This window comes from Salmo salar, chromosome ssa13, assembly GCF_905237065.1.
Source record: "Salmo salar chromosome ssa13, Ssal_v3.1, whole genome shotgun sequence".
NCBI classification, from domain to species: Eukaryota; Metazoa; Chordata; class Actinopteri; order Salmoniformes; family Salmonidae; genus Salmo; species Salmo salar.
In genome coordinates this window covers 78,668,370-78,696,072 of record NC_059454.1, presented here as the reverse complement: position 1 = coordinate 78,696,072, position 27,703 = coordinate 78,668,370, and the positions used below count along the sequence as shown (strand labels likewise).

Here is a 27,703-nt window from a genome sequence, read left to right as displayed (position 1 = left end):
TGAACAACACACAGCTTAGACCAAGGATTCTATACTCCAGTCTGAACTTAAACGACTTAAACCAGTTACAAAGTGTGTAGAAGTAATAATGATCTTACAATTTTAAATCATTTAATCTCCGAACAATTTCTCTTCAATCACAGTGTTTTCAATATAGAGCTATTAGCAGCAATAATTGTGTTGATTTTGTGGGCTCAAACCAGAGTTTATTAACATTTTCCATTAAGAATATGGGCAAAATGTAAGAAGTGACAATGAAAGGTGGGAATGTTGTTCCCTTGTCATATAATTGATACATTTACAATCAGTATAGCATTAAAAATAGTTTTCCAGATTGCATTTTGGTGATTCTTTTTTTTCGCAATGTGAATATTGGGTCGCCCTGAGAAAACCTGGTTGAATTTGGGTCCCGATGGCAAAACCAGTTGAGAACCACTGGTTTCGACCTTAGACCAGCCAGTCAGTGTGATGTTCATATGGTGCCCCACAGTACAGCCCTACCAGAGACTACCCTTTCCTGTTTTCTCTGCTGCTACTGTACGCCCAGCTCCACTGCTAAGTGAGTGTACTGTTTTGTTTCATTGGCAGGGGTTTCTAGTCAATGTTCCCTCTAAGCTGCATGTGTGCGCTGGTGCGCAGCTCCCCCGGGGTTGCCGCACAGAAGAGAAGAAATATCACCCCGCGCAGAGAAGCACGAGATTTAATTTCACTCAACTTTCTAGAGTTTTACATTTTTAATTGAACCTTTATTTAACTAGGCAAGTCCGTTAAGAACAAATTCTTATTTACAATGATGGCCTAGGAACAGTGGGTTAAGTGCCTTGTTCAGGGGCAGAACGACAGATTTTTACCTTGTCAGTTCGGGGTTTCGATGTAGCAACCTTTCGGCCCAACGCTCTAACCCCTAGGCTACCTGCCGCTCCCAGTTCTAGAGTGAACATTATCAACGTTTCCCTTTACTCTGGGAATTGGGATCGAATCAACGCAGTATTAGCTACTTTCAATGCAACATAGCGAAACAAAAGGAACTATGCAAGACTTAAGAATGTAAAACTAATGATGTAAGAGATTGTGTTGTAGGCAGAGCGCATCGGAGTAGGATTCTATTGCATTGACAGGCACGACTCAGGCCCATACTCTACACAGATCGGTGCGCCATAACCAATCAGAGCTGCAGTAGGCCTATATGCAAATAGACCATTGCCATATATGGATTTGCACCATTCACTCCGAACTGGACTGTTTTACAGCATGAGCGGTCGTGATTATTATGCGCTTGTTTTTTGTTTGTTCATATCCTTTGCAAGTTAGTGAGTTATTAGCCTAGTTATAGCTCATTTGTAGTCAGCAATGTAGGAGTGGTTGCTTCCTAAAGGGGACAAAACGTGTGCATTTCTAGCCATCTTTGAAAAGCAAAGATCAGGTAAATAGCCTTTTTATGCCTTAAAGGGGCAGTGTTGTATTTTGAAACAGGCTTGAATGAGCTAAGTAGCCAAAAGGCAAAGGGAAGCATAATTTGTCTGATTAATAATACATTTTATTTTGTAAAGTGGTTTCTTGCATCAAACAACACAACATTTTCAGTCATCTCCTTGTCTGAAGGATAAGTGGATAAACAGATTCATGTCAAGCCCTGCATGTTATTTCAAAAGTCTCATGGAATGTAGGCCTACATTGAACACCACACATTGGCTGCTACTGTAGGCTGAATGAAAGAACCACCATTTTCATTTAAAATGTTATGGGATGCATTTTCTCCATTTTTTTTTATGGTAGACCACTCTGGTAGGCCTACATTATGATCAAATAGCCACTCTAGCCTTCTTGGCCCATGTTAAAACTGTAACTTAAAGCGGGTAAAGCCTCAGTGTTCCCAGTAAACACGCGCCGGAAGTTGAACATCATTTTCACAATGTTCAATTTTGCGTTAAGCAGGAATAAATTTGAGGGAACATTGTTTCTAGTGGTGTAACTGGAACACGTTTGGAGCTTTGACAGCATGCCAACCTCCTGCACACACACAACTCAGCGGGATGGGACAGAAGCCAATTTGGCAATGCCGAGAGAGTCTATGGCACGCACCCACTCATGAACACACACATAAAATTGCACAAAACATAGGCCGTCGCTTTGCAGCGTCATCAATGCAGAGTGAAGCAGGACCAAGAGGGAAAGATGTATAGCTGAGCTAACACACACACAGCCCAAGTGCTCAGCAGATTGTGGAAGGGCTCCTCTGCACATAGTGGCCACTGGGGGACCTCCTGTATCAGAAGCAGCACAGCAGTAACAGTACACACAGTACAGTACCACACACACACACACACACACACACACACACACACACACACACACACACACACACACACACACACAGTACAGTACCACACACACACACACAGTACCACACACACAGTACCACACACACAGTACCACACACACAGTACACTACAACACACACACAGTACACTACCACACACACACACAGTACAGTACCCCCCCCCACACACACACACACGCACACGCACACGCACACATGTGCACGCACACACACACACACACACACACACAGTACAGTACCACACACACACACACACACACACACACAGTACAGTACCACACACACACACACACACACACACACACACACACACACACAGTACAGTACCACACACACACACTAACTTGAGGGAGAGAAAAAAAGCTCAGCAGCCCTTGTGAAATAAAACAAAATACAAAAAAAGCTATTTTAAACGTGCACACTTCAGTAAGCCAGGTTGATTTGGCCTGTTTAAGCCACAGCCAGCACAGTGCCTCCCTCCCCCTCCTCCATGCCTCACAGACAAGCAGACAGGGTGACAGGCAGCCCTCTCCCATTCCCATTCCCATTCCCACACACTCCCCCCCTGCTCTCTCTCTAGTGCTGGGGGAGCTTCCACAGCTAACAGGTGGTCTAGGTTTGAAAACAGAAAGAGACAATATTAAGAAAACATCCTGAGCCCACATGGCAGGGGAGGAGAATCAGAGTGAGAGAGGGAGCAGATAGGGAAGACACAAACTAAACTAAACGAGAGGGAGGAAATTAGAGAGGCACCAAACTATTTTGGCACCCCTCTGCTGGGATAACAATGTGAGTTGGAGCTGGCTTCCTGCGCAGTAGATTTGGGTGGGAAAAAGCGGAGTCTAGCTAGCGAGACATTTACAGTGCAGGATCGCTTATCTTGTGACCCTTAACCGAACCCTTCCTGCTGCCTGAGACTAAAGGCGGTCACCAACAGTGGCATGTTGGCGGCAGCAGCAACAGCGATGGGAGAAAAGGATTTGCCTCAGCCGCTCCAGTTGATGAAGTTGTAACTTTAGCCCTACCTTGTGTTTCTTCCCGGGCTGGCGCTCGCCGCCCGTCTTGTCCTTCTTGTCGGAAAAGGAGAACTTGACGTCCCCGTCCTCGAAGGCGTAGGGGTCCACCTCAGGCTCGTGGTCATCGTCGTCGGTAATGGCGGCGGCCAGGTACTGGTTCCTCCGCTGGAGGTACATCTGCACGCGCTCCTCAGACACCTTCAGAGGCCGCTTGGAAGTGGCCATCAGTCTGGGTGTGGACGGGGACAGGGGGCGATTTATTAGGTCAGGCAATGCCACAGAGTGCAAGCTATCAATAGTAATCCATCAACATTCATGTGGGGAGGTAAAGCAATGCATGTCTCTTTTTCAATGTAATCTGTGAATCATTGTGTTTCATGTGTCTGTGTTCTAGTTGTTGATGTTGTGGTTGTTCAGATGCTACCAGACAGTGAGCCCTGCCGGCCCCTCTAAGGGGGGGAAGGGAGGGGGAGTGACCAATGGGGAGTGAGCCAGCTCATGTAGGTCCTCTCTCTCGCTCCCTCCTCCCTCTCTCCGGCTCGGCTGTGATGTGAGGTGACAGTGCGCAGTGGCCCAAGCCAGAGATTAGCATCCATTCAAAGCTATGTCCCTGCCGCCAGGATTACTCCCTCTCTCTCTCTCCCTCCATCCTTTCCCTCCCTTTCTCCTCACCAGATTAGCCCTGCTGTCCTTAGCCCTGCCCACAGCCCTGTCCACAGCACTGTCCATCAGCCATCCCTGAAATGCATAACCCCTCAGATACTTCCCAAGACCACCACTGCTCGGCCCGACCTGCCTGCTCTCCGGACCATCCTCCCCCTATCCCTTAGTCCAGCTCACCCTCTCTCTCCATCTCTCTCTCTTCCATCCCTCTCGCTCTGCTCCCTCGAGTCCACTTCTCTCTCTCTCTCTCTCTTACTATGTCTCTCTCTCAGTGAAGCGACACCTCTGCTCTGACATCAAGGTTTCAAGGAAGCCACTGTCCTTCACATGTTCAGGGTGGCGAGGAAGGAAGAAGGGGGAGTTGTAATAGAGGGACCGTGTGTGTGTGTTGAGGGGGTTCAATAAGCTCTCTCCAGTCTGTGCTGCAGTGCTGGCCATGCACATTAGTGATGTATGATGTCAAAAGGGCACATAGCGAGATTGTAACGTGCCGTATGCGCTCAGCGCCACCAAACATTCAGAACATTCTGAGGCACGGGCGGCGAGGGGGAAGGGAGGGGAGGGAAGGGGAGAGGCCTGGTTGTGCTCTTTCAAAACACTTTTTTTGTAGAATGTTGGAAATCCTTAAAAAGGGGCCTGTCTGTCTGTGTACCAAAAGGGATGATTGGGTAGTGGATGGGTAGTGGGAGTCAGGGTTGGATGCCTGACCAGTGAGTCAGTAAATGGCTGGGGGCATCTAGCACCCTCTATGGGCAATAGTGGCTGTTCAATGGGGAGATAAGGATGGATGGTGAATGAATGAATGAATGAATGAATGAATGAATGAATGAATGAGGAGATACACTCACTCTGTGACAGAAACCACCTCCTGTCCTCCCGAGGCCTCGTCTCTTTCCCTGTCCCTCAGCTTGTCCCCAGGCAGCATTGGCGTGGGTATCTCGGCCTCTTTCCTCCTGGGTAGGTTGAAGAACCTCCATGGCGCAGGGGAGCCGTCCTCCTCCAGGTTTACAGCAGAGCCTACATACATGGTGGGTTCCAGGGGCTCTGAGGGGTAAGACGTGTGGGGGTGGTGGAAGTGCAGGGCCAGGCCATCTAGCCTCCGGGGTTCCCCCTCGCCACCCTTCTGCCCCACCAGGCAGGGCTCTGGGGGCGGCTGGTAGAAGTGTTGACTGTGGGGGGTTGAGGGGTTCTTCATCGAGCCGTTCCCCGTCTCCTCTCCTCGGTCGCGCTCACAGGGGTGGGGGCTGAGGGGAGGGGGCTGGGGGGAACCAGTCATCTCTGAGGAAGAGCCGCCGCTACCCACCCCTCCACCATGCAGCTGGGGGGGCTTGGTGACACTGTCAGAGGGGCGGAGGCCGGAGAAACCACCCCCCGCTTGCTGGGCCCTCATGGCTAGCCGCTGGCCCGCCGCCACCTCCGTCTCCTTGGTAACATCGTCGCAGGTGGTGCTGCGGTGGTGGAAGGGCGTCTGCGGCCTCTTGGTCTGCTTGTCGCCCTTCTCGGGCTTGTCGCCCCCAGCCTTGTGCTTGGTGGGTGGCTGGGTGTGGGTGGGCTGGCCTGTTGACTGGGGCTGGCCGGGGATGCTCCCACCTCGCTGCTTCAAAGATTTATGCCTAGGAGGACACAGAGGAAGAGGAAGCATAAATAAACTAACAATAATATAATTTGTTAGCATTCGTGAACATTCATTAGCTCAATAACGAGCGTTGAGCAGCAACACTAATCTAGTGCAATCAATAACCAACAACAAATTGAATAAAGCTGAATCTGTGAGAACCGAGTAGCAATTGAAAAGCACGGAATCAATTAAGTGAACAAATGAGTCCCTCTCAAATCTAATAAACTTCTCATGTCATGCTGATGCTACTCTTACAAACATAAACTGATGTTATTATTCTGCACTCTATTATTCTCTAACCAAAACCATGCACTTCATCTAGAATAGAGCATTCCCCCATTGCTGAGTTCATTGGGGAGAAAACGAAGTGAAACCCTTCTGAACATGACCCAGGTGGGAGGGAGGCCTGTTTCTTGTTGGGTTTAAATGGCCTGGAACATGTTGTGGTGGTCCCCGGCCCTCACTGCCCCTACGACACACACACACACACACACACACACACACACACACACACACACACACACACACACACACACACACACTTTCCCCAGACTAGGCCAGGGGAGAGCCAGCCACTAAGTTAGAACCAGTATTGTTCACCTCTCATTTAACTGTAAGGGGCCCGAGGAGCAACAAGTCCAAAGCCAGACTCTGATACTGACAAGTGGCTGTGGGGGGAGGGGTGCTTGGGGTCTACTCAGGGTCAGGTCAGCTGGGGATGGGTGTTGTTATTTGGCCGTTAGTATGTCAGCATGGTAACTGCAGGCAGCTCTTGTTGTCGTGAAGCAGCCAGCATGTTGACGGCTAAGCTAAGCTCTCCCTCTTTTATGGTGGGAGGGAGGGATGTATTGTCCTTCCCACTACCTGGAAGGATAAGAATGGAACTGCTTAACTGTCGGCAGGCAGAGAGTAGGCAAGTCGCAGCAAAAACAACACATGGAGTGGGTAAACACCATAGACTTAGATAGATGACTCATCTTTGTATCTGTCTCATTATGGCGTCTTTGCGAGCATGGGCAGCGCCATTGAGGCTACCTCCATTTTGAAGTAGTCAATGTTCTTCTTCTACTACTTCTATGAGTTAGTAAACAAACTGAAGGGGTGCATAAAGCCAAGATTGGCAATTTCTTGCCATCTGCAGTTATGGAATGTTTGCTCACGAGTATAATTAATTGGCTGATCCCTCCTGATGACCTGGTTTTGTGATTTTTCCTTAACCCATAGGAAGTCCCACCCAGTTGAGTCCTCAATAGTGTTTCTCATGCTAAAACAGGCTTTACACAAACACTCACCATTGTGCCGCACACACGGGGACTCCATTTCAATGTTACCTCCCATATGCTGGGTTCCCTCCAACAGACTTCCCCCAGCTCTGTCCTCACCTCTTGTACACAGCCTGCCTGCCCTAACACCACCAGTAATAACATACTTCCCCAGCTCTGTCCTCACCTCCTGTACACAGCCTGCCCTAACACCACCAGTAATAACATACTTCCCCAGCTCTGTCCTCACCTCCTGTACACAGCCTGCCCTAACACCACCAGTAATAACATACTTCCCCAGCTCTGTCCTCACCTCCTGTACACAGCCTGCCCTAACACCACCAGTAATAACAGACTTCCCCCAGCTCTGTCCTCACCTCCTGTACACAGCCTGCCTGCGCTAACACCACCAGTAATAACATACTTCCCCCAGCTCTGTCCTCACCTCTTGTACACAGCCTGCCCTAACACCACCAGTAATAACAGACTTCCCTCAGCTCTGTCCTCACCTCCTGTACACAGCCTGCCTGCGCTAACACCACCAGTAATAACAGACTTCCCTCAGCTCTGTCCTCACCTCCTGTACACAGCCTGCCTGCGCTAACACCACCAGTAATAACAGACTTCCCTCAGCTCTGTCCTCACCTCCTGTACACAGCCTGCCCTAACACCACCAGTAATAACAGACTTCCCTCAGCTCTGTCCTCACCTCCTGTACACAGCCTGCCTGCCCTAACACCACCAGTAATAACAGACTTCCCCCAGCTCTGTCCTCACCTCCTGTACACAGCCTGCCCTAACACCACCAGTAATAACAGACTTCCCCCAGCTCTGTCCTCACCTCCTGTACACAGCCTGCCTGCCCTAACACCACCAGTAATAACAGACTTCCCCCAGCTCTGTCCTCACCTCCTGTACACAGCCTGCCCTAACACCACCAGTAATAACATACTTCCCCAGCTCTGTCCTCACCTCCTGTACACAGCCTGCCTGCGCTAACACCACCAGTAATAACAGACTTCCCTCAGCTCTGTCCTCACCTCCTGTACACAGCCTGCCTGCCCTAACACCACCAGTAATAACAGACTTCCCCCAGCTCTGTCCTCACCTCCTGTACACAGCCTGCCTGCGCTAACACCACCAGTAATAACAGACTTCCCCCAGCTCTGTCCTCACCTCCTGTACAAGGCCTGCCTGCACTAACACCACCAGTGCGGAGCAAGGCGCTCCCCCGATCTATTGTGAAAGTGCTCTTAAAGCAGAAACACACAAAGCAAACGCCCAGAGAAACAGCATAAAAGTGCAGAGTGTCAAGCATCTATTTCTGTGCGAGCTGCAGCGTGACGTGTGCTTTTGCGGCTGTGTGTGTGCACGTCTGTGCCAGGAGACAGCAGTGGGACATGCTGACTGCAGCCTTTCCCTTCAGAGAGAACACATGCCCGGACACACACAGGCACAGGGCTGTGATAATGTCGGACTGTCTGAGTTCCAACCCCAACAGAAACAGCCTGGCCACAGTCAACCTCGCATCCACACATTAACTAGACGCAGCAGATAATTTGTCAACATTAGGCTCTACAGACACTCTCTCCCTTTTAGAGCAGACATCTCCCTAAACAGGCCTTCTAGAGGTCAGACTGGCCCCTGGGTGTCTGCAACTGTGTCCCAAATGACACCCTATTCCCTACATAGTGCACTACTTTTGACTAGGGACCATGGCTCTGTTCAAAGTAGTGCACCATGTAGGGAATAGGGTGCCATTTGGGGGGGGGACACTGTCTCTGGTGAAGAACAACAGCTTTAGCCCCACCAAGAGAATACACTGTCTGAGCCACCAAAATAAAATACAAGCTTGAACCCTGGCAGGGTTGTCACTTAACAGAGGAATATAGATGAATGTCACACAGTACCAATCAAAAGTTTGGACACAGCTACTCACTCAAGGGTTTTTCTTTATTTATACTATTTTCTACATTGAAGAATAATAGTGAAGACATCACAACTATGAACTAACACATATGGAATCATGTAGATACCAAAAAAGTGTTACAAATATTTTGGCATTCTCTCCGTGATTCCATATGTGTTATTTCATAGTTTGATGTCTTCACTATTATTCTACAATGTAGAAAATAGTAAAAAATAAAGAAAAACCCTGGAATGAGTAGGTGTGTCCAAACTTTAGATTGGTACTGTACGTATTGACATTAAAATGCATCTCACATTTTAGACTGAAGTGTTGAACGTTGTTTTGTTGAGTAAGATTCCAATGAAAATGAGTCAACTTCCCTTAAAAGGCAAACTTTTAAACTAAAAGTATATCCCATTACAGAAGGCTTAGGGCGCAGGTCCCTAACCAGAGATACAAACAAACAAACTGCATTGTTCACCTGGAGCAGTTGCAGTGTGACCTCTGTGCTGACTCTACAAAGTCCCAGGTTCCTACTTTCTCCATCAGCTCCTCCTCACAGGTCCCATTGGCTGTCGCTGAGAACTTACGCCTGGAGAAACACACACAACACATTATTTTTCTTAGTTACTATTGTCTACTTCTGAAAAATATTAATTAGGTAAACGAAGTGTCAACATTAAGGGTTTATTAACTATTTCATGTCAGTGGCGTGTGCCTGTTATTTGACAGACCTATTTGGCAAATGATGAGTGTATACGTGTTGAGGTAGATACTGTATATATACTCTAGGCCAGGTGTCCTGGAAATTACCATCAGGGACACCTGAAGTCAATATTAAATTAATCATTCTTTATTATCAGGAAGCGGGAGAGGATCCAACAAACTTAATGCACCATAGTACACGTCGATCGGGAGCTCTGCCGGGGCAGTCCCGTTAGTTCTTATATACTGCTTACACAGACAAGTTATACTTGGAGGATTTAGCTTATTCATTATTCATAATTAATTCATCGTTAACGTTTGGTTCATGCATGTGACCAACACCTCAAGGCTTCTTTTCTCCAAGCTGAGACCTTGAAACTGAGACACTGTCACGTCCTGACCAGTAAAGGGGTTATTTGTTATTATAGTTTGGTCAGGACGTGGCAGGGGGTGTTTGTTTTATGTGGTTCGGGGTTTGTTGGTATATGTGTTTTGTAGAGGGGTGTTTGTTTAGAGTATTCCGGGGTTTTGGTCTATGTTCTATGTTAGTGTATTTCTATGTTCAGTCTAGTCTATCTATTTCTATGTTTAGTTAATTGGGATTGGGCCTTCAATTGGAGGCAGCTGTTCCTCGTTGCCTCTGATTGAAGGTCCTATGTATAGGGGTGTGTTTGTTATGGGAATTGTGGGAGGTTGTTTGTGCATAGCTGTGTATAGCCTGCATTACTGTTTGTCGTCCGTTCGTTTTCTTGTTTTGTTTCGTCAGTGTTCTAAATAAAGTTAAAATGAGCACTCAACCCGCTGCGCCTTGGTCCACTTCCTACGACGACCGTTACAGACACCCATTTCGGTTCTCAAAACAATGTTCTGGGCATACTGCCAAATTGCTTATACAGATAGTGAGGATTCCTCCCAGGTGACGATCAATCAGTCACTTGCATGAGCTCAGTCAAATTGGTTATTAGAAAAGCACAAACATAACATTTTCCTTCACACAGGATTCCTTAACTGACGGCCCACAGGCCCAATTTGCCCCACAGTTTTCTGAGGCAAAAAATAATAATTATATTTAATATTTTTATTTTGGACATAAAATACTGTAAAAATACCAGCAAATCAGCTCCAAGTGATTTTCATTTTGGAAATATGTTCCAACGTATAATATTATATATGTTTGGGCTTCTTGAGGTCAATTTGCAGTCTACAAATGATTTGTAATGATGTTTTGGCCCCCTGATCATCCGCTCAAGAAAAAAATCATCCCGCGGCTGAATCTAGTTGATGATCACTGCTCTAGGCTCTGTTGAGTGTGTCTATGATAGGGTAAACGTGTATGTGTGTGAATGCATGTGTGTGAGGTGTAGATATAGCTTTCCTGTCAGCTGTGTGTGAGCCTGTGCTCGTTGACAGTGTGTGTGAGCATGTGTTTGTGTGCGCAATTGTACTGGTTCTAGGACTTTGTTGAGAGAGTGTGTATGAGACAGACGTACTTGTTCTGAGCTCTGTTGATATTGCACTCCTGCCAGACCCTCTCCACCACCTGGCTGGCTAGCCTGCGAGGGATCTTCCCCTCGTGGTGACTGGTGCTGTCCACACTGACGCCATCCACAGCCGACGACATCTTCACCCACTTCTGAGCCGACTGGGAGACCACTGGAGGAAAGAGGAGGTGGGAAGGGAGAGGTTCTGAATCGTCTCACCGAACCACAAGTGACAATATATACTGCTCAAAAAAATAAAGGGAACACTTAAACAACACAATGTAACTCCAAGTCAATCACACTTCTGTGAAATCAAACTGTCTACTTAGGAAGCAACACTGATTGACAATACATTTCACATGCTGTTGTGCAAATGGAATAGACAACAGGTGGAAATTATAGGCAATAAGCAAGACACCCCCAATAAAGGAGTGGTTCAGCAGGTGGTGACCACAGACCACTTCTCAGTTCCTATGCTTCCTGGCTGATGTTTTGGTCACTTTTGAATGCTGGCGGTGCTTTCACTCTAGTGGTAGCATGAAACGGAGTCTACAACCCACACAAGTGGCTCAGGTAGTGCAGCTCATCCAGGGTGGCACATCAATGCGAGCTGTGGCAAGAAGGTTTGCTGTGTCTGTCAGTGTAGTGTCCAGAGCATGGAGGCGCTACCAGGAGACAGGCCAGTAGATCAGGAGACATGGAGGAGGCCGTAGGAGGGCAACAACCCAGCAGCAGGACCGCTACCTCCACCTTTGTGCAAGGAGGAGCAGGAGGAGCACTGCCAGAGCCCTGCAAAATGACCTCCAGCAGGCCACAAATGTGCATGTGTCTGCTAAAACAGTCAGAAACAGACTCCATGAGGGTGGTATAAGGGCCCGACGTCCACAGGTGGGGGTTGTGTTTACAGCCCAACACCGTGCAGGACGTTTGGCATTTGCCAGAGAACACCAAGATTGGCAAATTCGCCACTGGCGCCCGGTGCTCTTCACAGATGAAAGCAGGTTCACACTGAGCACGTGACAGACATGACAGAGTCTGGAGACGCCGTGCAACATCCTCCAGCATGACCGGTTTGGCGGTGGGTCAGTCATGGTGGGGTGGCATTTCTTTGGGGGGCCGCACAGCGGCCTCCATGTGCTCGCCAGAGGTAGCCTGACTGCCATTAGGTACCGAGATGAGATCCTCAGACCCCTTGTGAGACCATATGCTGGTGCGGTTGGCCCTGGGTTCCTCCTAATGCAAGACAATGCTAGACCTCATGTGGCTGGAGTGTGTCAGCAGTTTCTGCAAGAGGAAGGCATTGATGCTATGGACTGGCCCGCCCGTTCCCCAGACCTGAATCCAATTGAGCACATCTGGGACATCATGTCTCGCTCCATCCACCAACGCCACGTTGCACCACAGACTGTCCAGGAAAAGGTGGATGCTTTAGTCCAGGTCTGGGAGGAGATCCCTCAGGAGACCATCCGCCACCTCATCAGGAGCATGCCCAGGCGTTGTAGGGAGGTCATACAGGCACGTGGAGGCCACACACACTACTGAGCCTCATTTTGACTTGTTTTAAGGACATTACATCAAAGTTGGATCAGCCTGTAGTGTGGTTTTCCACTTTAATTTTGAGTGTGACTCCAAATCCAGACCTCCATGGGTTGATAAATTGGATTTCCATTGATTATTTTTGTGTGATTTTGTTGTCAGCACATTCAACTATGTAAAGAAAAAAGTATTTAATAAGATTATTTCTTTCATTCAGATCTAGGATGTGTTGTTTAAGTGTTCCCTTTATTTTTTTGAGCAATGTATATTGTCCTACAATAACCAGCTTTGACAAGACCCCTCTTGTCCACTACACACTATATAAGGGGAACATACAGGTGTCACACCAACTCTCCAGACACATTTTAATATTGTCTAATTGATATGGTAACTCTTTTTAACATAATCTATACTATACAGACTGTCATTTAAATAAACATCCATAGGTTTGTAAATACTTGCTTATTGTACCTGTCTGGGCCTCCTCGGGTGATGTGGGGGGCGTGAGGGTGACCGACGAGATGGCGGGGTCTCGTTGGGATGCAGGCACTTGGTGGCCACCCGAGTAGACGGTGGTGCAGTGGGAGGACCCCTGGGGGGCAACAGCCGGGATGTCAGACTGGGGCACCAGTACCAGGCAGGCTGGGTACACCATCCTCACACCACCTGGACCGAGAGACAGACATACACTCCCGGTTAGCTACCTGGGTCATCAAATCTGAATACATTTTTTGTATGTGATCCCTGAGGGAATTGAACCCCCATCCTTTCTTCCCTGCCATTTAGCATACTTTTAGGGGAGACTGTTCTGTTTAGGAGTGTCTTACCGACAAGGACCTCCACAGCAGCCAGGGAGTCGTCCTCCCAGTCCATGTCCTCCATCTTGTCCTCCGATGGCGAGCCGTGCTTGTCCTTGTCTTTAGAGCTGGGGCTGATGGGATAGAACTGGTTCCACTCCTCAATCAGTTTCTGGGTGGGAGGGTCTGACAGCTTGAACGACTGACCCGTCAGAGTCCCGTTCAGACCAAACGGACTCAGGATGACTGGAGGGAGGGAGAGAGAGAAAGAGAGAGATACACACAGTCAGTCTCACTACAGAGGCTGTGTTACATCAGAATAAATTCCCCCATCCTACTGCATACATCCATCCCCCACCATTAGAACCACTCTCTGATTTATTACCCCCCACATCCTTTCATCCATTTCCTTCCACCTATCACCCCTCCATCCCAGCGTTAATAATGTGACCTTTCCCCAACACTTCCAGAGACATACAGCAGCCCATCACTGGCATGCCCGGGCCTCTCAGAGCCTATAAACAGGGCTGTATGAAGTACTGATTCACAACGAGGTAGAGGATGAACAGGATAGGGAGTGATAGATAGCGCCGACAGTATTCAAACCAAGCAGAGACCTACACTGTATTTTATTTTAACTAGGCAAGTCAGTTAAGAACAAATTCTTATTTTCAATGACAACCTAGGAACAGTGGGTTAATTGCCTTGTTAAGGGCAGATTTTTACCTTGTCAGCTCAGGGATTCAATCTTGCAACCTTCCGGTTACTTGTCCAACGCTCTAACCACTAGGCTACCTGCCGCCCCAGGTATCAATCACATGTAAATAAAGCCTTTTTGCAGTAGCAGTTGTCACAAAGTACTTTTTACAGTAATCCGGGCTAGATACCAAAGAGTGGACAACCCCCTCACAGATTAGGATAATAATTAACAAGAGAAGGAAGAATAAACGGAGAATGGTTGGGGATCATTACTTCCAGTTGTGCTCATTACTGTAGTGCAGTGGTTGTCAACAAGTTTTGTCGTGTCCCAAATTAAACCAGGTTCTCAGTCACCACCCAATATTCGCATTGTGAAAAAAAGAAGCCAAAATGCCATCTTAAAAACTATTTTTAATGCTATATTGATAGTAACTGTAGCAACTATGGAAATAATTTCAAATAATTCAATTTTGCCCATATTCTTGATGAAGCTCTAAAAGCGCTGGTTAAAAGCTCTATATTGAAAATACGGGGATTGAAGAAAAATAGTTCAGAGATTAAATTATTTCATCATTTTTACTACTTTCTACTTGGTTGTAGTCATCTAGAAGTTTAAGTTCAGACTGGAGTATTATCATTTTTTTACTCAGACACCCGCGACCCACCCCTTGAGAATCACTGTTGTAGTGTTTGGCCCTGTCCCTGTGAGTATTGATCTGGCCTAGTGGCTCACTGGCTGGACAGTATGGAGTTTCCAGAAGAGAGGGAGAAGGGGAGAAAGAGAGAGCGAGAAAGAGAAATGGAGAGAGAAAGAGAAAGGGTAAGATAGATACAGACAGACAGACAGACAGACAGACAGACAGACAGACAGACAGACAGACAGACAGACAGACAGACAGACAGACAGACAGACAGACAGACAGACAGACAGACAGAGATTCATGTAAAACCATCCTCTCTCCTCCTTCGCCACATAACAGGGGCTGGCTGGTGGGTGTGAGGGAGGAGGGGAAGAGAAGGCAATCTCACAGGGAACACAGTGTATTAGAGAAAGAGAACATCTAGAACACAGGGTGCTGGCCAGCTAAACACAAGCCACTCAAGGTCAGGACCTTATAAGAAGGCTAGTCAATCTATATTCATATTCCCACCACACTGAGATTGGGTGGAGGGGACATAGTAAGTAGCAAGTGGATGGTGACTTCACCAGACAACTGAGTGAACATCCAGTTTCCTCAGAGAATACAACAGGAAACAGACAGACTGACTGACTAACTGACTCATACACACCTCTGATGTTCTTTGCGGTCCACTCCAGATCACACAACACAGCCAGGACTCCAGGACTTCATTCATTCTAACATCCAACAACTGCTTCAGCAGAAATGGAATGACTATTGAGGGAGAACCTAAGGTCATTTGTATTGCAGAAACACAAGCACTACACATCACAGAGAGAGTTTGAATTTAATTCCTGTTGATATGATTACTACATACCCTCTCTCTTTGTGTGCGCATTTCTATTTGGAACTAAATAAAAAATATCTAGCAGCGCAGGGGGAAAAGATCAAATCCAACACAATTATGGAAATGTTTCCTTTATCCCGCCCTCCCACCCCACCTCCTTCCATCTCCCCTTCTCTCTCTGTCTCCATCTCCCTGAAGACATGTCAAATATGCTCAGATCAGTTAAATGGGCTGAGAGTTCATTACATTCACTCTGCGCTGTTTTATGAGGTCATATCCTGAAGAGGCTGGAGCGCTCTACCGCACACTAAACCAAGCCTGTCAGAGGTGAGTGGTGGGGGAGAGAGGGAGGGAGACTAGCAGACATCAGCCCTTATCTGCCGCTACGCTCAATCTGCTAAAACAGACACAACTCGTGGCTAGAACACACACTTCCACACACCCTAGGAATTCAGCCTTTGGTTTGTACTGATGTCAAACACACAACATTACCCATTGGAAGATGGGGAGTGCTCTGACATACAGTACTCGTCACATCAGTGGTCCCACAGTGCATTAAACACTGTATTTAATTGAAGATAAACATCTTTGATGACCAGAGGACAATTGACTCCACATTAAACCATTGATCCATTTGCCTGTGCAATATGGAACCAAACACATAGAGCAGCATGTCTTTCAGTCTGCCACCTCAAGTCCCATACATGCTATGGACAGGTTGGTATATTGGTAAAAGAGCAGAGGCAGTACAGTACAGTAGCTAAGGGTCTGGTCCACTATCTGATAGACTTGACCTAACCCTGATCTAGCATACATCTACACATCCAAGTATAACTGATCAAATTATGAAAGACCAGCACTGTAATTTTGAATTCCGTAAAGTAAGCGCCGAAGAAGTAAAACAATTTTGTTGTCTATCAATGACAAGCCACAGGGATCTGACAACTTGGATGGAAAATCACTAAGTATAATAGCGGATGATATCGCCACTCCTATTTGCCATATCTTCAATCTAAACCTACTAGAAAGTGTGTGCCCTCAGGCCTGGAGAGAAGCCAAAGTAATTCCGCTACCCAAGAATAGTAAAGCCCCCTTTACTGGCTCAAATAGCCAACCAATCAGCCTGATACCAAGCCTAAGTAAACTTTTGGAGAAAAAAAATGTTTGACCAGATACATTACTAGTTTATCTAGCCTGTCCTGCGTTGCATATAATCGATGCGGTGCGCATTCACGAAAAAGGACTGTCATTGCTCCAACGTGTACCTATCCATAAACATCAATGTCTTTCTTAAAATCAATACACAAGTATATATTTTTAAACGTGCATATTTAGTTAATATTGCCTGCTAACATGAATTTGTTTTAACTAGGGAAAATGTGTCACCTCTTGCAACAGAGTCAGGGTATATGCAGCAGTGTGGGCCGCCTGGCTCGTTGCGAATTGTGTGAAAACTATTTCTTCCTAACAAAGACAGCCAACTTCGTCAAACGGTGGATGATTTCACAAAAGCCCATTTGAGAAAAAAGCACAATCGTTGCACAACTGTACCTAACCATAAACATCAATGCCTTTCTTAAAATCAGAACACAGAAGTATATATTTTTAAACCGGCATATTTAGCTAAAAGAAATCCAGGTTAGCAGGCAATATTAACCAGGTGAAATTGTGTCACTTCTCTTGCGTTCATTGCAAGCAGAGTCAGGATATATGCAACAGTTTGGGCCGCCTGGCTCGTTGCAAACTAATTTGCCAGAATTTTACGTAATTATGACATAACATTGAAGGTTGTGCAATGTAACAGGAATATTTAGACTTAGGGATGCCACCCGTTAGATAAAATACGGAACGGTTCCGTATTTCACTGAAAGAAAAAACGTTTTGTTTTCGAGATTATAGTTTCCGGATTCGACCATATTAATGACCTAAGGCTCATATTTCTGTGTTATTATATTATAATTAAGTCTATGATTTGATAGAGCAGTCTGACTGAGCGGTGGTAGGCAGCAGCAGGCTCATAAGCATTCATTCAAACAGCACTTTTGTGCGTTTTGCCAGCAGCTCTTCGCAATGCTTCAAGTATTTCGCTGTTTATGACTTCAAGCCTATCAACTCCCAAGATTAGGCTGGTGTAACCGATGTGAAATGGCTAGCTAATTAGCGGGTGCGCGCTAATAGCGTTTCAAACGTCACTCGCTCTGAGACTTGGAGTAGTTGTTCCCCTTGCTCTGCATGGGTAACGCTGCTTCGAGGGTGGCTGTTATCGATGTGTTCCTGGTTCGAGCCCAGGTAGGAGCAAGGAGAGGGACGGAAGCTATACTGTTACACTGGCAATACTAAAGTGCCTATAAGAACATCCAATAGTAGAAGGTATATGAAATACAAATGGTATAGAGAGAAATAGTCCTATAATTCCTATAATAACTACAACCTAAAACTTCTTACCTGGGAATATTGAAGACTCATGTTAAAAGGAACCACCAGCTTTCATATGTTCTCATGTTCTGAGCAAGGAACTTAAATGTTATCTTTCTTACATGGCACATATTGCACTTTTACTTTCTTCTCCAACAATTTGTTTTTGCATTATTTAAACCAAATTGAACATGTTTCATTATTTATTTGAGGCTAAATTGATTTTATTGATGCATTATATTAAGTTAAAATAAGTGTTAATTCAGTATTGTTGTAATTGTCATAAATTTTTTTATTTTTATAATAACAATAAAAAAATAAACCGGCCGATTAATCGGTATCGGCTTTTTTTTGGTTCCTCCAATAATCGGTATCGGCGGTGAAAAATCATAATCGGTCGACCTCTACTTTACACCCCCTGCTATATTGTGGATAAAGAGTTGTCTAACAGAACACATAGGGTGTTCTTTAATGGAAGCCTCTCCAACATAATTCAGGTAGAATCAGGAATTCCCCAAGGCAGCTGTCTAAGCACCTTACTTTTTTCAATATTTACTAATAAAATAGTAAAGCAAGTGTGTCTATGCATGAGGATGACTTAACACTATACATGTCAGCTACTACAGTGAGTGAAATCACTGCAACACTTAACAAAGAGCTGCAGTTAGTTTCTGAATGGGTGGCAAGGAATAAGTTAGATCTAAATTTATCAAACTAAAAGCACTTGTATTTGGGACAAATAATTTACTAAACCCTACACCTCAACTAAATCTTGTAATAAATAATTTGGAAATTGAGCAAGTTGAGGTGACTAAACTGCTTGAAGTAACCCTAGATTGTAAACTGTCATGGTCAAAACATGTTGATACAACAATAGCTAAAATGGGGAGTAGTCTGTCCATAATAAAGCGCTGCTCTGCTTTTTTAACAACACTATCAACAAGGCAGGTCCTACATGATCTAGTTTTGTCGCACCTGTACTACTGTTCAGTCGTGTGGTCAGGTGCCACAAAGAGAGACCTCTGAAAATTGCAATTGGCTCATATCAGGGCAGCATGGTTGGCCCTTAAATGTACACAGAGAGCTAACATTAATAATATGCATGTAAATCTCTCATGGCTCAAAGTGGAGGAAAGATTGACTTCATCACTACTTGTTTTTATAATAAGTATTGACATGCTGAATGTACCGAAATGTCTGTTTTAACTACTAGCACACAGCCATGCATAGCCCAGAAGACATGGCACTAAAGGTCTCTTCACAATCCCCAAGTCAAGAACAGACTATGTGCGGCGCACTACATAGAGCCATGACTACATGGAACTAAATTCCACATCAGGTAACTGATGCAAAGAGTAGAATCAGATTAAAAAACAGATAAAAATACACCTTATGGATGAAAAGAAAAACAGAACAATCTATGTACAGTGTGTGCAAATGTAGAAGAGTAGGGAGGTAAGGCAATAAATAGGCCATAGAGGCAAAACATAATTACAACTTAGAATTAATACTGGAGTGATAGATGATGATGTGCAAGTAGAGATACTGGGGTGCAAAAGAGCAAGAGGGTAAGTAACAATATGGGAATGAGGTAGTCGGATGTGCTATTTACAGATTGGCTGTGTACAGGTACAGTGATCGGTAAGCTGCTCTGACAGCTGATGCTTAAATTTAGAGAGGGAGATATAAGACTCAAGCTTCAGTGATTTTTGCAATTCGTTCCAGTCATTGGCAGCAGAGAACTGGAAGGAAAGGCGGCCAAAGGAAGTGTTGGCTTTAGAGATGACCAGCGTAATATACCTGCTGGAGCGCGTGCTACGGGTAGGTGTTGCTATGGTGACCAGTGAGCTGAGGTAAGGCGGGACTTTACCTAGCAAAGACTTATAAATGACCTGGAGCCAGTGGGTTTGGTGACGGATATGTAGTGAGGGCCAGTCAACGAGAGCATAGAGGTCGCAGTGGTGGGTAGTATATGGGGCTTTGGTGATAAAACAGATGGCACTGTGATAGACTACATCCAGTTTGCTGAGTAGAGTGTTGGGGCCTAGTCAGTTTTACGAGGGTATGTGAGTGAAGGAGGCTTTGTTGCGAAATAGGAAGCCGATTCTAGATTTAATTTCGGATTGGAGATGCTTAATGTGAGTCTGGAAGTAGAGTTTACAGTCTAACCAGACACCTAGGTATTTGTAGTTAATACCATTTAAATATAGATGTTTAAATGTAGTTAATACCATTTAAATGTAGATGTTTTTGTATTGGATATATTTACCATATCATATGAAGACAGATTTGTAAACCTTTTACCTTATCATAAGTAGACATAATTGCAAATGATTTAATCCTTCCAATAGAAAAAAAATAAAACATTTGTTTTACAAATTTAACTTTAATTAAATGAGTTGTCTCTTCACATGAGATGATTTCACTGAACAACAAAAGAAAGGGAATATTGAATGATCCCCAATGATACATCGCATCTCCCAAAACCGTTTTCAATATACATCTGTAAAATTATAGTTTAGAAACTAAAGCTTTGGTTGTCTTCCTCTCAGGCTTCCATGTCTTCTCCCTGGACCTCCTCAATGTCCACCTCTTGAACATCAGACTCTGAGGCCTCATCTTCACTGTCACTTTCCAACCTTGTTGAGGATGGCTCATTGTCAGGCTCAAAAAGCCTCAAATTTGCCAGGATGGCCACCAATTTGTCAACCCTTGTATTGGTCAGCCTGTTGCGTGCTTTGGTGTGTGTGTTCCCAAACAAGGACCAGTTGCTCTCTGAGGCAGCTGATGTTGGTGGGATTTGGAGGATGATGGAGGCAACAGGGGAAAGAGCCTCAGATCGACAAAGTCCCTTCCACCAGGTGGCTGATGAGATATGTTGGCACGACTGCCATATTGCATCTCCATCCCAAAGTCCATGCTTGTACTTCACCAGACTGCCAAGAACTTGCCCTCATCCAGGCCAAGGTGGCGAGACACGGTAGTGATGACACCATAGACCTTGTTCATCTCTGCACCAGCCATGATGCTCTTGCCAGCATACTTGGGGTCCAACATGTATGATGCGGCATGTATGGGCTTCAGGCATCAGTCTTCACGCTTTTTGATGTATTTCATAACTGCAGTTTCCTCTGCTTGGAGCAACAGTGAAGTGGGCAGGGCAGTACGGATTTCTTCTCTTACATCTGCAAGCAGAGTCTGAACATCAGACAGGATGGCATTGTCTCCCTCAATCCGTGCAATAGCTACTGCTATAGGTTTCAGGAGTTTCAGGCTGCTTACCACTCTCTCCCAAAATACATCATCCAGGAGGATCCTCTTGATGGGGCTGTCCATATCGGCAGACTGTGATATGGCCATTTCTTGAAGGGACTCCTTCCCCTCCGAAACTGTCAAACATGATGACAACACCACCCCAAGGGATGTTGCTGGGCAGTTTCAATGTGGTGCTCTTATTCTTCTCACTTTGCTTGGTGAGGTAGATTACTGCTGTAACTCGATGACCCTTCACGTACCTAACCATTTCCTTGGCTCTCTTGTAGAGTGTATCCATTGTTCTCAGTGCCATGATGTTCTTGAGGAGCAGATTCAATGCATGAGCAGCACAGCCAATCGGTGTGATGTGAGGGTAGGACTCCACTTTAGACCAAGCAGCCTTCATGTTCGCAGCATTGTCTGTCACCAGTGCAAATAACTTCTGTGGTCCAAGGACATTGATGACTGCCTTCAGCTCATCTGCAATGTAGAGACCGGTGTGTCTGTTGTCCCTTCTGTCTGTGCTCTTGTAGAATACTGGTTGAGGAGTGGAGATGATGTAGTTAATTATTCCTTTCCCACGAACATTCGACCACCCATCAGAGATGATTGCAATACAGTCTGCTTTCTCTATGATTTCTTTGACCTTCACTTGAACTCTGTTGAACTCTGCATCCAGCAAATGAGTAGATAAAGCATGTCTGGTTGGAGGGGTGTCAGCTGGGCGAAGAACATTCAGAAATCTCTTCCAATACACATTGCCTGTGAGCATCAGAGGTGAAGCAGTTGCATACACAACTCGAGCAAGACATTCATCAGTATTTCTCTGACTACGTTCCTCCATTGAGTCAAAAAAACTTCTGATTCCAGGAGGACCATGAGCTGTTGCTATCGATAAGGTGTCTGATTCATAATTTTCACCTCAAATAGAAGTAGAGGGACTTTTGTCAGAGGTTGCTTGTTGTGAGCGCTGAGGGAACTTTATGCACTTGGCCAGATGATTCTACATCTTTGTTGCATTCTTCACATATGATTTGGAACAGTATTTGCAAATGTACACAGCTTTTCCTTCTACATTAGCTGCAGTGAAATGTCTACACACATCAGATAGTGCCCGTGCCATTTTCCTGTAATGATTAGAGAAAAAAAATGTAAAAAAATATTATACAATTCCATGTACAGATAAATAGCTAAGCAGTTAGATTAAACAACTGCTTTGTAAGATACATGTTTTAAAATGAAACATATACGGAAACAGGTGAATTAACACTCCTCAGTAAGCAGGCTAAAGCAAGCTAAAACCCACATGGTAGCAAAACCTAACTAGCAGAAATTAAAAAGTTAGAAATTATTTGAACACTTTGCTGTAGGCTACTACTTACTAGTTAACAAAAAATCATGTATGTCATATACAATATATTCACCCCACCAAGTATTGTAATCAAAACTTACCAGAAAACATGTAGTCCTTGGATCAGACAGCGTAGTAGTGTCGGCTCAATAGCATCTCATTTGTGTTCAAGATCTTGAGAATCAGCTGTAAATGTGATGGAAGAATGCACTGTGCATGCAGAGGGTTGCAATTCCATTGAATTGGGGATAGTTTAACCAAAATATGCCACAAGACCTAGGCCTTATGTCTATCCCACAAAAAAGGTTCACTGTTATAAGCTAACTTTTTTAATGAATTTAAGCAAAATTCCCCAAATTCCCGGGCTTAACTTTCCATTGAAATTTACCGGAAAAATCCCTGAAATTCCTGGAAATTTTCCGACCCTTTGCAACCCTACTAGTGACTAAAGAGAGATTGAGAGAGTCACACAGTGTAGTGCTATGCTGTGCAGTGTAGATCTATCTATCTACAGTGAGGGAAAAAAGTATTTGATCCCCTGCTGATTTTGTACGTTTGCCCACTGACAAAGAAATTATCAGTCTATCATTTTAATGGTAAGTTTATTTGAACAGTGCGAGACAAAATAACAACAAAAAAATCCAGAAAAACGCATGTCAAAAATGTTATAAAATTATTTGCATTTTAATGAGGGAAATAAGTATTTGACCCCTCTGCAAAACATGACTTAGTACTTGGTGGCAAAACCCTTGTTGGCAATCACAGAGGTCAGACGTTTCTTGTAGTTGGCCACCAGGTTTGCACACATCTCAGGAGGGATTTTGTCCCACTCCTCTTTGCAGATCTTCTCCAAGTCATTAAGGTTTTGAGGCTGACGTTTGGCAACTCGAACCTTCAGCTCCCTCCACAGATTTTCTATGGGATTAAGGTCTGGAGACTGGCTAGGCCACTCCAGGACCTTAATGTGCTTCTTCTTGAGCCACTCCTTTGTTGCCTTGGCCGTGTGTTTTGGGTCATTGCCATGCTGGAATACCCATCCACGACCCATTTTCAGTGCCCTGGCTGAGGGAAGGAGGTTCTCACCCAAGATTTGACGGTACATGGCCCCGTCCATCGTCCCTTTGATGCGGTGAAGTTGTCCTGTCCCCTTAGCAGAAAAACACCCCCAAAGCATAATGTTTCCACCTCCATGTTTGACGGTGGGGATAGTGTTCTTGGGGTCATATGCAGCATTCCTCCTCCTCCAAACACGGCGAGTTGAGTTGATGCCAAAGAGCTCTATTTTGGTCTCATCTGACCACAACACTTTCACCCAGTTGTCCTCTGAATCATTCAGATGTTCATTGGCAAACTTCAGATGGGCATGTATTTGTGCTCTCTTGAGCAGGGGGACCTTGCAGGCGCTGCAGGATTTCAGTCCTTCACGGCGTAGTGTGTTACCAATTGTTTTCTTGGTGACTATGGTCCCAGCTGCCTTGAGATCATTGACAAGATCCTCCCGTGTAGTTCTGGGCTGATTCCTCACCGTTCTCATGATCATTGCAACTCCACGAGGTGAGATCTTGCATGGAGTCCCAGGCCGAGGGAGATTGACAGTTCTTTTGTGTTTCTTCCATTTGCAAATAATCGCACCAACTGTTGTCACCTTCTCACCAAGCTGCTTGGCGATGGTCTTGTAGCCCATTCCAGCCTTGTGTAGGTCTACAATCTTGTCCCTGACATCCTTGGAGAGCTCTTTGGTCTTGGCCATGGTGGAGAGTTTGGAATCTGATTGATTGATTGCTTCTGTGGACAGGTGTCTTTTATACAGGTAACAAACAGATTAGGAGCACTCCCTTTAAGAGTGTGCTCCTAATCTCAGCTCGTTACCTGTATAAAAGACACCTGGGAGCCAGTAATCTTTCTGATTGAGAGGGGGTCGAATACTTATTTCCCTCATTAAAATGCAAATCAATTTATGACATTTTTGACATGCGTTTTTCAGGATTTTTTTGTTGTTATTCTGTCTCTCACTGTTCAAGTACTCCTACCATTAAAATTAAAGACTGATCATTTCTTTGTCAGTGGGCAAGCGTACAAAATCAGCAGGGGATCAAATACTTTTTTCCCTCACTGTATCTATCTATCGACCTGCGTGCGTGCATCCTTCTCTACCATTACCGGAATTACATTCAATAACCTGCTATTGATTATATAGACCAGGCTTTAATATAAGGGGTTTGAAAATTAGAATATTTCATTTATACACTTTATTCAGACAGCTGGAAACAGAAGGGGAGACAGGCAAGTGGGAAAACAGTATGAAGGGTGGATACGGGGATTAAACCTGGTCTGCGGCGGGGAGCTGAGTATATGTGACTGGCTGGGAGCGTTAGGCCTACCGCTAAACCACAGGCTCTGCACAACTAGTTTTCCCTGTGCTGCGCTGCCGCTGCCGCTGTGCTCCAGTCAGATCAGAGAATGAACAAAGTGATCACCATTATTAGGTGGGTGGAGAGGGGATGCAGGGGGGCTGAGGAATTACTCAGTCTAACTGAGAGAGGAGTTGAGAGGAAGAGAAGAGCGGAGGTGGCATTTTGTTCCCTAACCTAAGGCAAAGCCCTTGTGCCTTGTGTAATGATCACTTCTTCAAGCTTCACTCCCCCTCCTTCTCCTCTGTAGTGAGGGAGCCTCTCTCGCTCTCTTTCTTTTGTTGGGATCTCTTTTGTTGCGGTGTAGTCTCTCTCACTTCTCTGTGTGTCTGTGTTATACACGCTGCCTGGCGCCGTCTTTGCTGCTGCCGTTGGGCCCCGCTAATTGTACAGGTGTCTATAGCAGCAGAGCTCAGCTAGTGGGGACAGCCCTCTGAGGGCTAGAGGGAGGGAAGGAGGGAGGGAGAGAGAAGAGGTTGTTGAAGGTGGAGGGAGAGGGAGAACAAGAAGATAAGTAGAATGGGAGGTGGTGGTGGCAGGGGAGAGGTGGAGGTATTGGGGAAGGGTACGTGAGGAGGAGTAGGAAAAGGACAGGGAAAAGCCAGAAGAAGGGGAAAGAGGGGGGAGGGACAGAGAGAGGTGTGTGAGGGCTGCTGGTGGCACATCATTACTGTCAGGCTGTTTGATGAAGCGAGGCGGAGCGGAGGAGAGGAGCGGAGAAGAGAGGAGGGGCCTGTTCTTAATACCTGAGGATTACCCTTGTCTTCTATTAGATACACGACACAGAGCAGAGAGAACAGAGCAGTGTGTGTGTGTGTGTGTGTGTGTGTGTGTGTGTGTGTGTGTGTGTGTGTGTGTGTGTGTGTGTGTGTGTGTGTGTGTGTGTGTGTGTGTGTGTGTGTGTGTGTGTGTGTGTGTGTGTGTGTGTGTGTGTGTTTTGGTTTTATTATCCTTGTGGAGACCAGAAGTCCTCACAAGGATAGTAATAATTGGTGACATTTTGCCAGAACAAGGGTTACAATTTGGGTTAGGGTAAGCATGAGGGTTTAGTGTTGTCACGATACCAGAATTTTGACTTTGATGCCAATACACGGTTTAGTATCACAAAACTCAATACCATCACGATACTCGATACCAAAACGATACCACGGCAAAAAAAGAAGGCATATTAGCCAAAGTCACTGAATGCCACTGTATCCAGACAGATAAACTCAGCTACTGCTCTGTTCAATCATTGGGCATCTTTTGAGGTAAATATCATTACATTTACAATTTTTTTGAGACTGTCGTCTACGGATTAATGAATCAATTATACAATCATACAATCAATTTGACTTTGTTTTTACCAATCTAACTACATAATGGTAATCATTTATTTCAGTAGTAAACTGGGTAAATCAAGATGTAGCCTAGGTCTATCCACAATACCGGTGAATGCATATTCAATAGGAGTGTGTATGCATTGCTTGTTTTGGCTTATTTTATAGGGTTACAGATGACAAACAATCTGTTTCCCTTCCATGTGGGACTTATTGTAATAAACAACATTTGCATAGAAGTAGCTTCTTTTATAAAAATGTACTTTGTCTCTTTAACCAGAAATGACGTCATTCACGATGACCGAATAAGTTAATGATTAAAGTTTTTGGTGGCAATCAGCTTTGAAATTAGCATGTTTTGCGTTATGGTTTGCATATTTTCACAAACAAAGTACTAATTGATGTTAGCTTTAGCTGTCAGCTAGCAAGGAAAGTTAGCCTACAAAGCTGGACGTTACTGGTATCGCATTGTAAAGTGTTCTAGCCTATATGGACATTGTTTTGCGAACAGTAATGAACTGTTTCAACCTTTCTACATGCCGTGTCGCATTATTCAAGTGTGTTAACTTCTGTGCATCATGAGTGGGGAGCTAACATGATGCAGCCCAGACTCCCAGTGCAGGCTAGCAATGAGGGGTTGGCTGTGCTGATAGACAGGGTTGTTCCGTATGACACATTTGACAGAAGTACCGAAAGTAACCCAAATTCTATTGAACATGAACTGTTTTTCATGTTCTAGTATCAAAAAAGTATCAATGTTTTGGTTATATCCTGCCTGTTTGGCCCTGTCCGGGGGTATCATCGGATGGGGCCACAGTGTCTTCTGATCCCTCCTGTCTCAGCCTCCAGTATTTATGCTGCAGTAGGGTCAGTCTGTTACATCTGGAGTATTTCTCTTGTCTTATCCGGTGTCCTGTGTGAATTTAAATATGCTCTCTCTAATTCTCTCTTTCTCTCTTTCTGTCTTTCTCTCGGAGGTCCTGAGCCCTAGGACCATGCCTCAGGACTACCTGGCATGATGACTCCTTGCTGTCCCCAGTCCACCTGGCCGTGCTGCTGCTCCAGTTTCAACTGTTCTGCCTGCGGCTATGGAACCCTGACCTGTTCACCGGACGTGCTTGTTGCACCCTCGACAACTACTATGATTATTATTATTTGACCATGCTGGTCATTTATGAACATTTTAACATCTTGACCATGTTCTGTTATAATATCCACCCTGCACAGCCAGAAGAGGACTGGCCACCGCTCATAGCCTGGTTCCTCTCTAGGTTTCTTCCTAGGTTTTTGTCCTTTCTAGGGAGTTTTTCCTAGGGAGTTTTTCCTAGCCACCGTGCTTCTTTCACATGCATTGCTTGCTGTTTGGGGTTTTAGGCTGGGTTTCTGTACAGCACTTTGAGATATCAGCTGATGTACGAAGGGCTATATAAATAAATTTGATTTGATTTGTTTACCGTG

The 27,703-nt window shown here is 45.3% G+C and overlaps 1 protein-coding gene across 1 annotated transcript in view; it reads right to left on the bottom strand.

Moving 5' to 3' along the window:
- The window catches only part of med13a (mediator complex subunit 13a), a 119,357-nt gene that overhangs the window by 25,236 nt on the left and 66,418 nt on the right, over positions 1–27,703 (bottom strand). Inside the window, exons 5-10 of the mRNA XM_014137886.2 lie at positions 13,359–13,574; positions 13,003–13,197; positions 11,005–11,167; positions 9,291–9,401; positions 4,869–5,633; positions 3,367–3,586 (exon numbers count right to left, since the gene is read on the bottom strand). Of these exons, the coding sequence (XP_013993361.2) occupies positions 3,367–3,586; positions 4,869–5,633; positions 9,291–9,401; positions 11,005–11,167; positions 13,003–13,197; positions 13,359–13,574 (1,670 nt within the window). The remainder of the gene's footprint in view (positions 1–3,366; positions 3,587–4,868; positions 5,634–9,290; positions 9,402–11,004; positions 11,168–13,002; positions 13,198–13,358; positions 13,575–27,703) is intronic.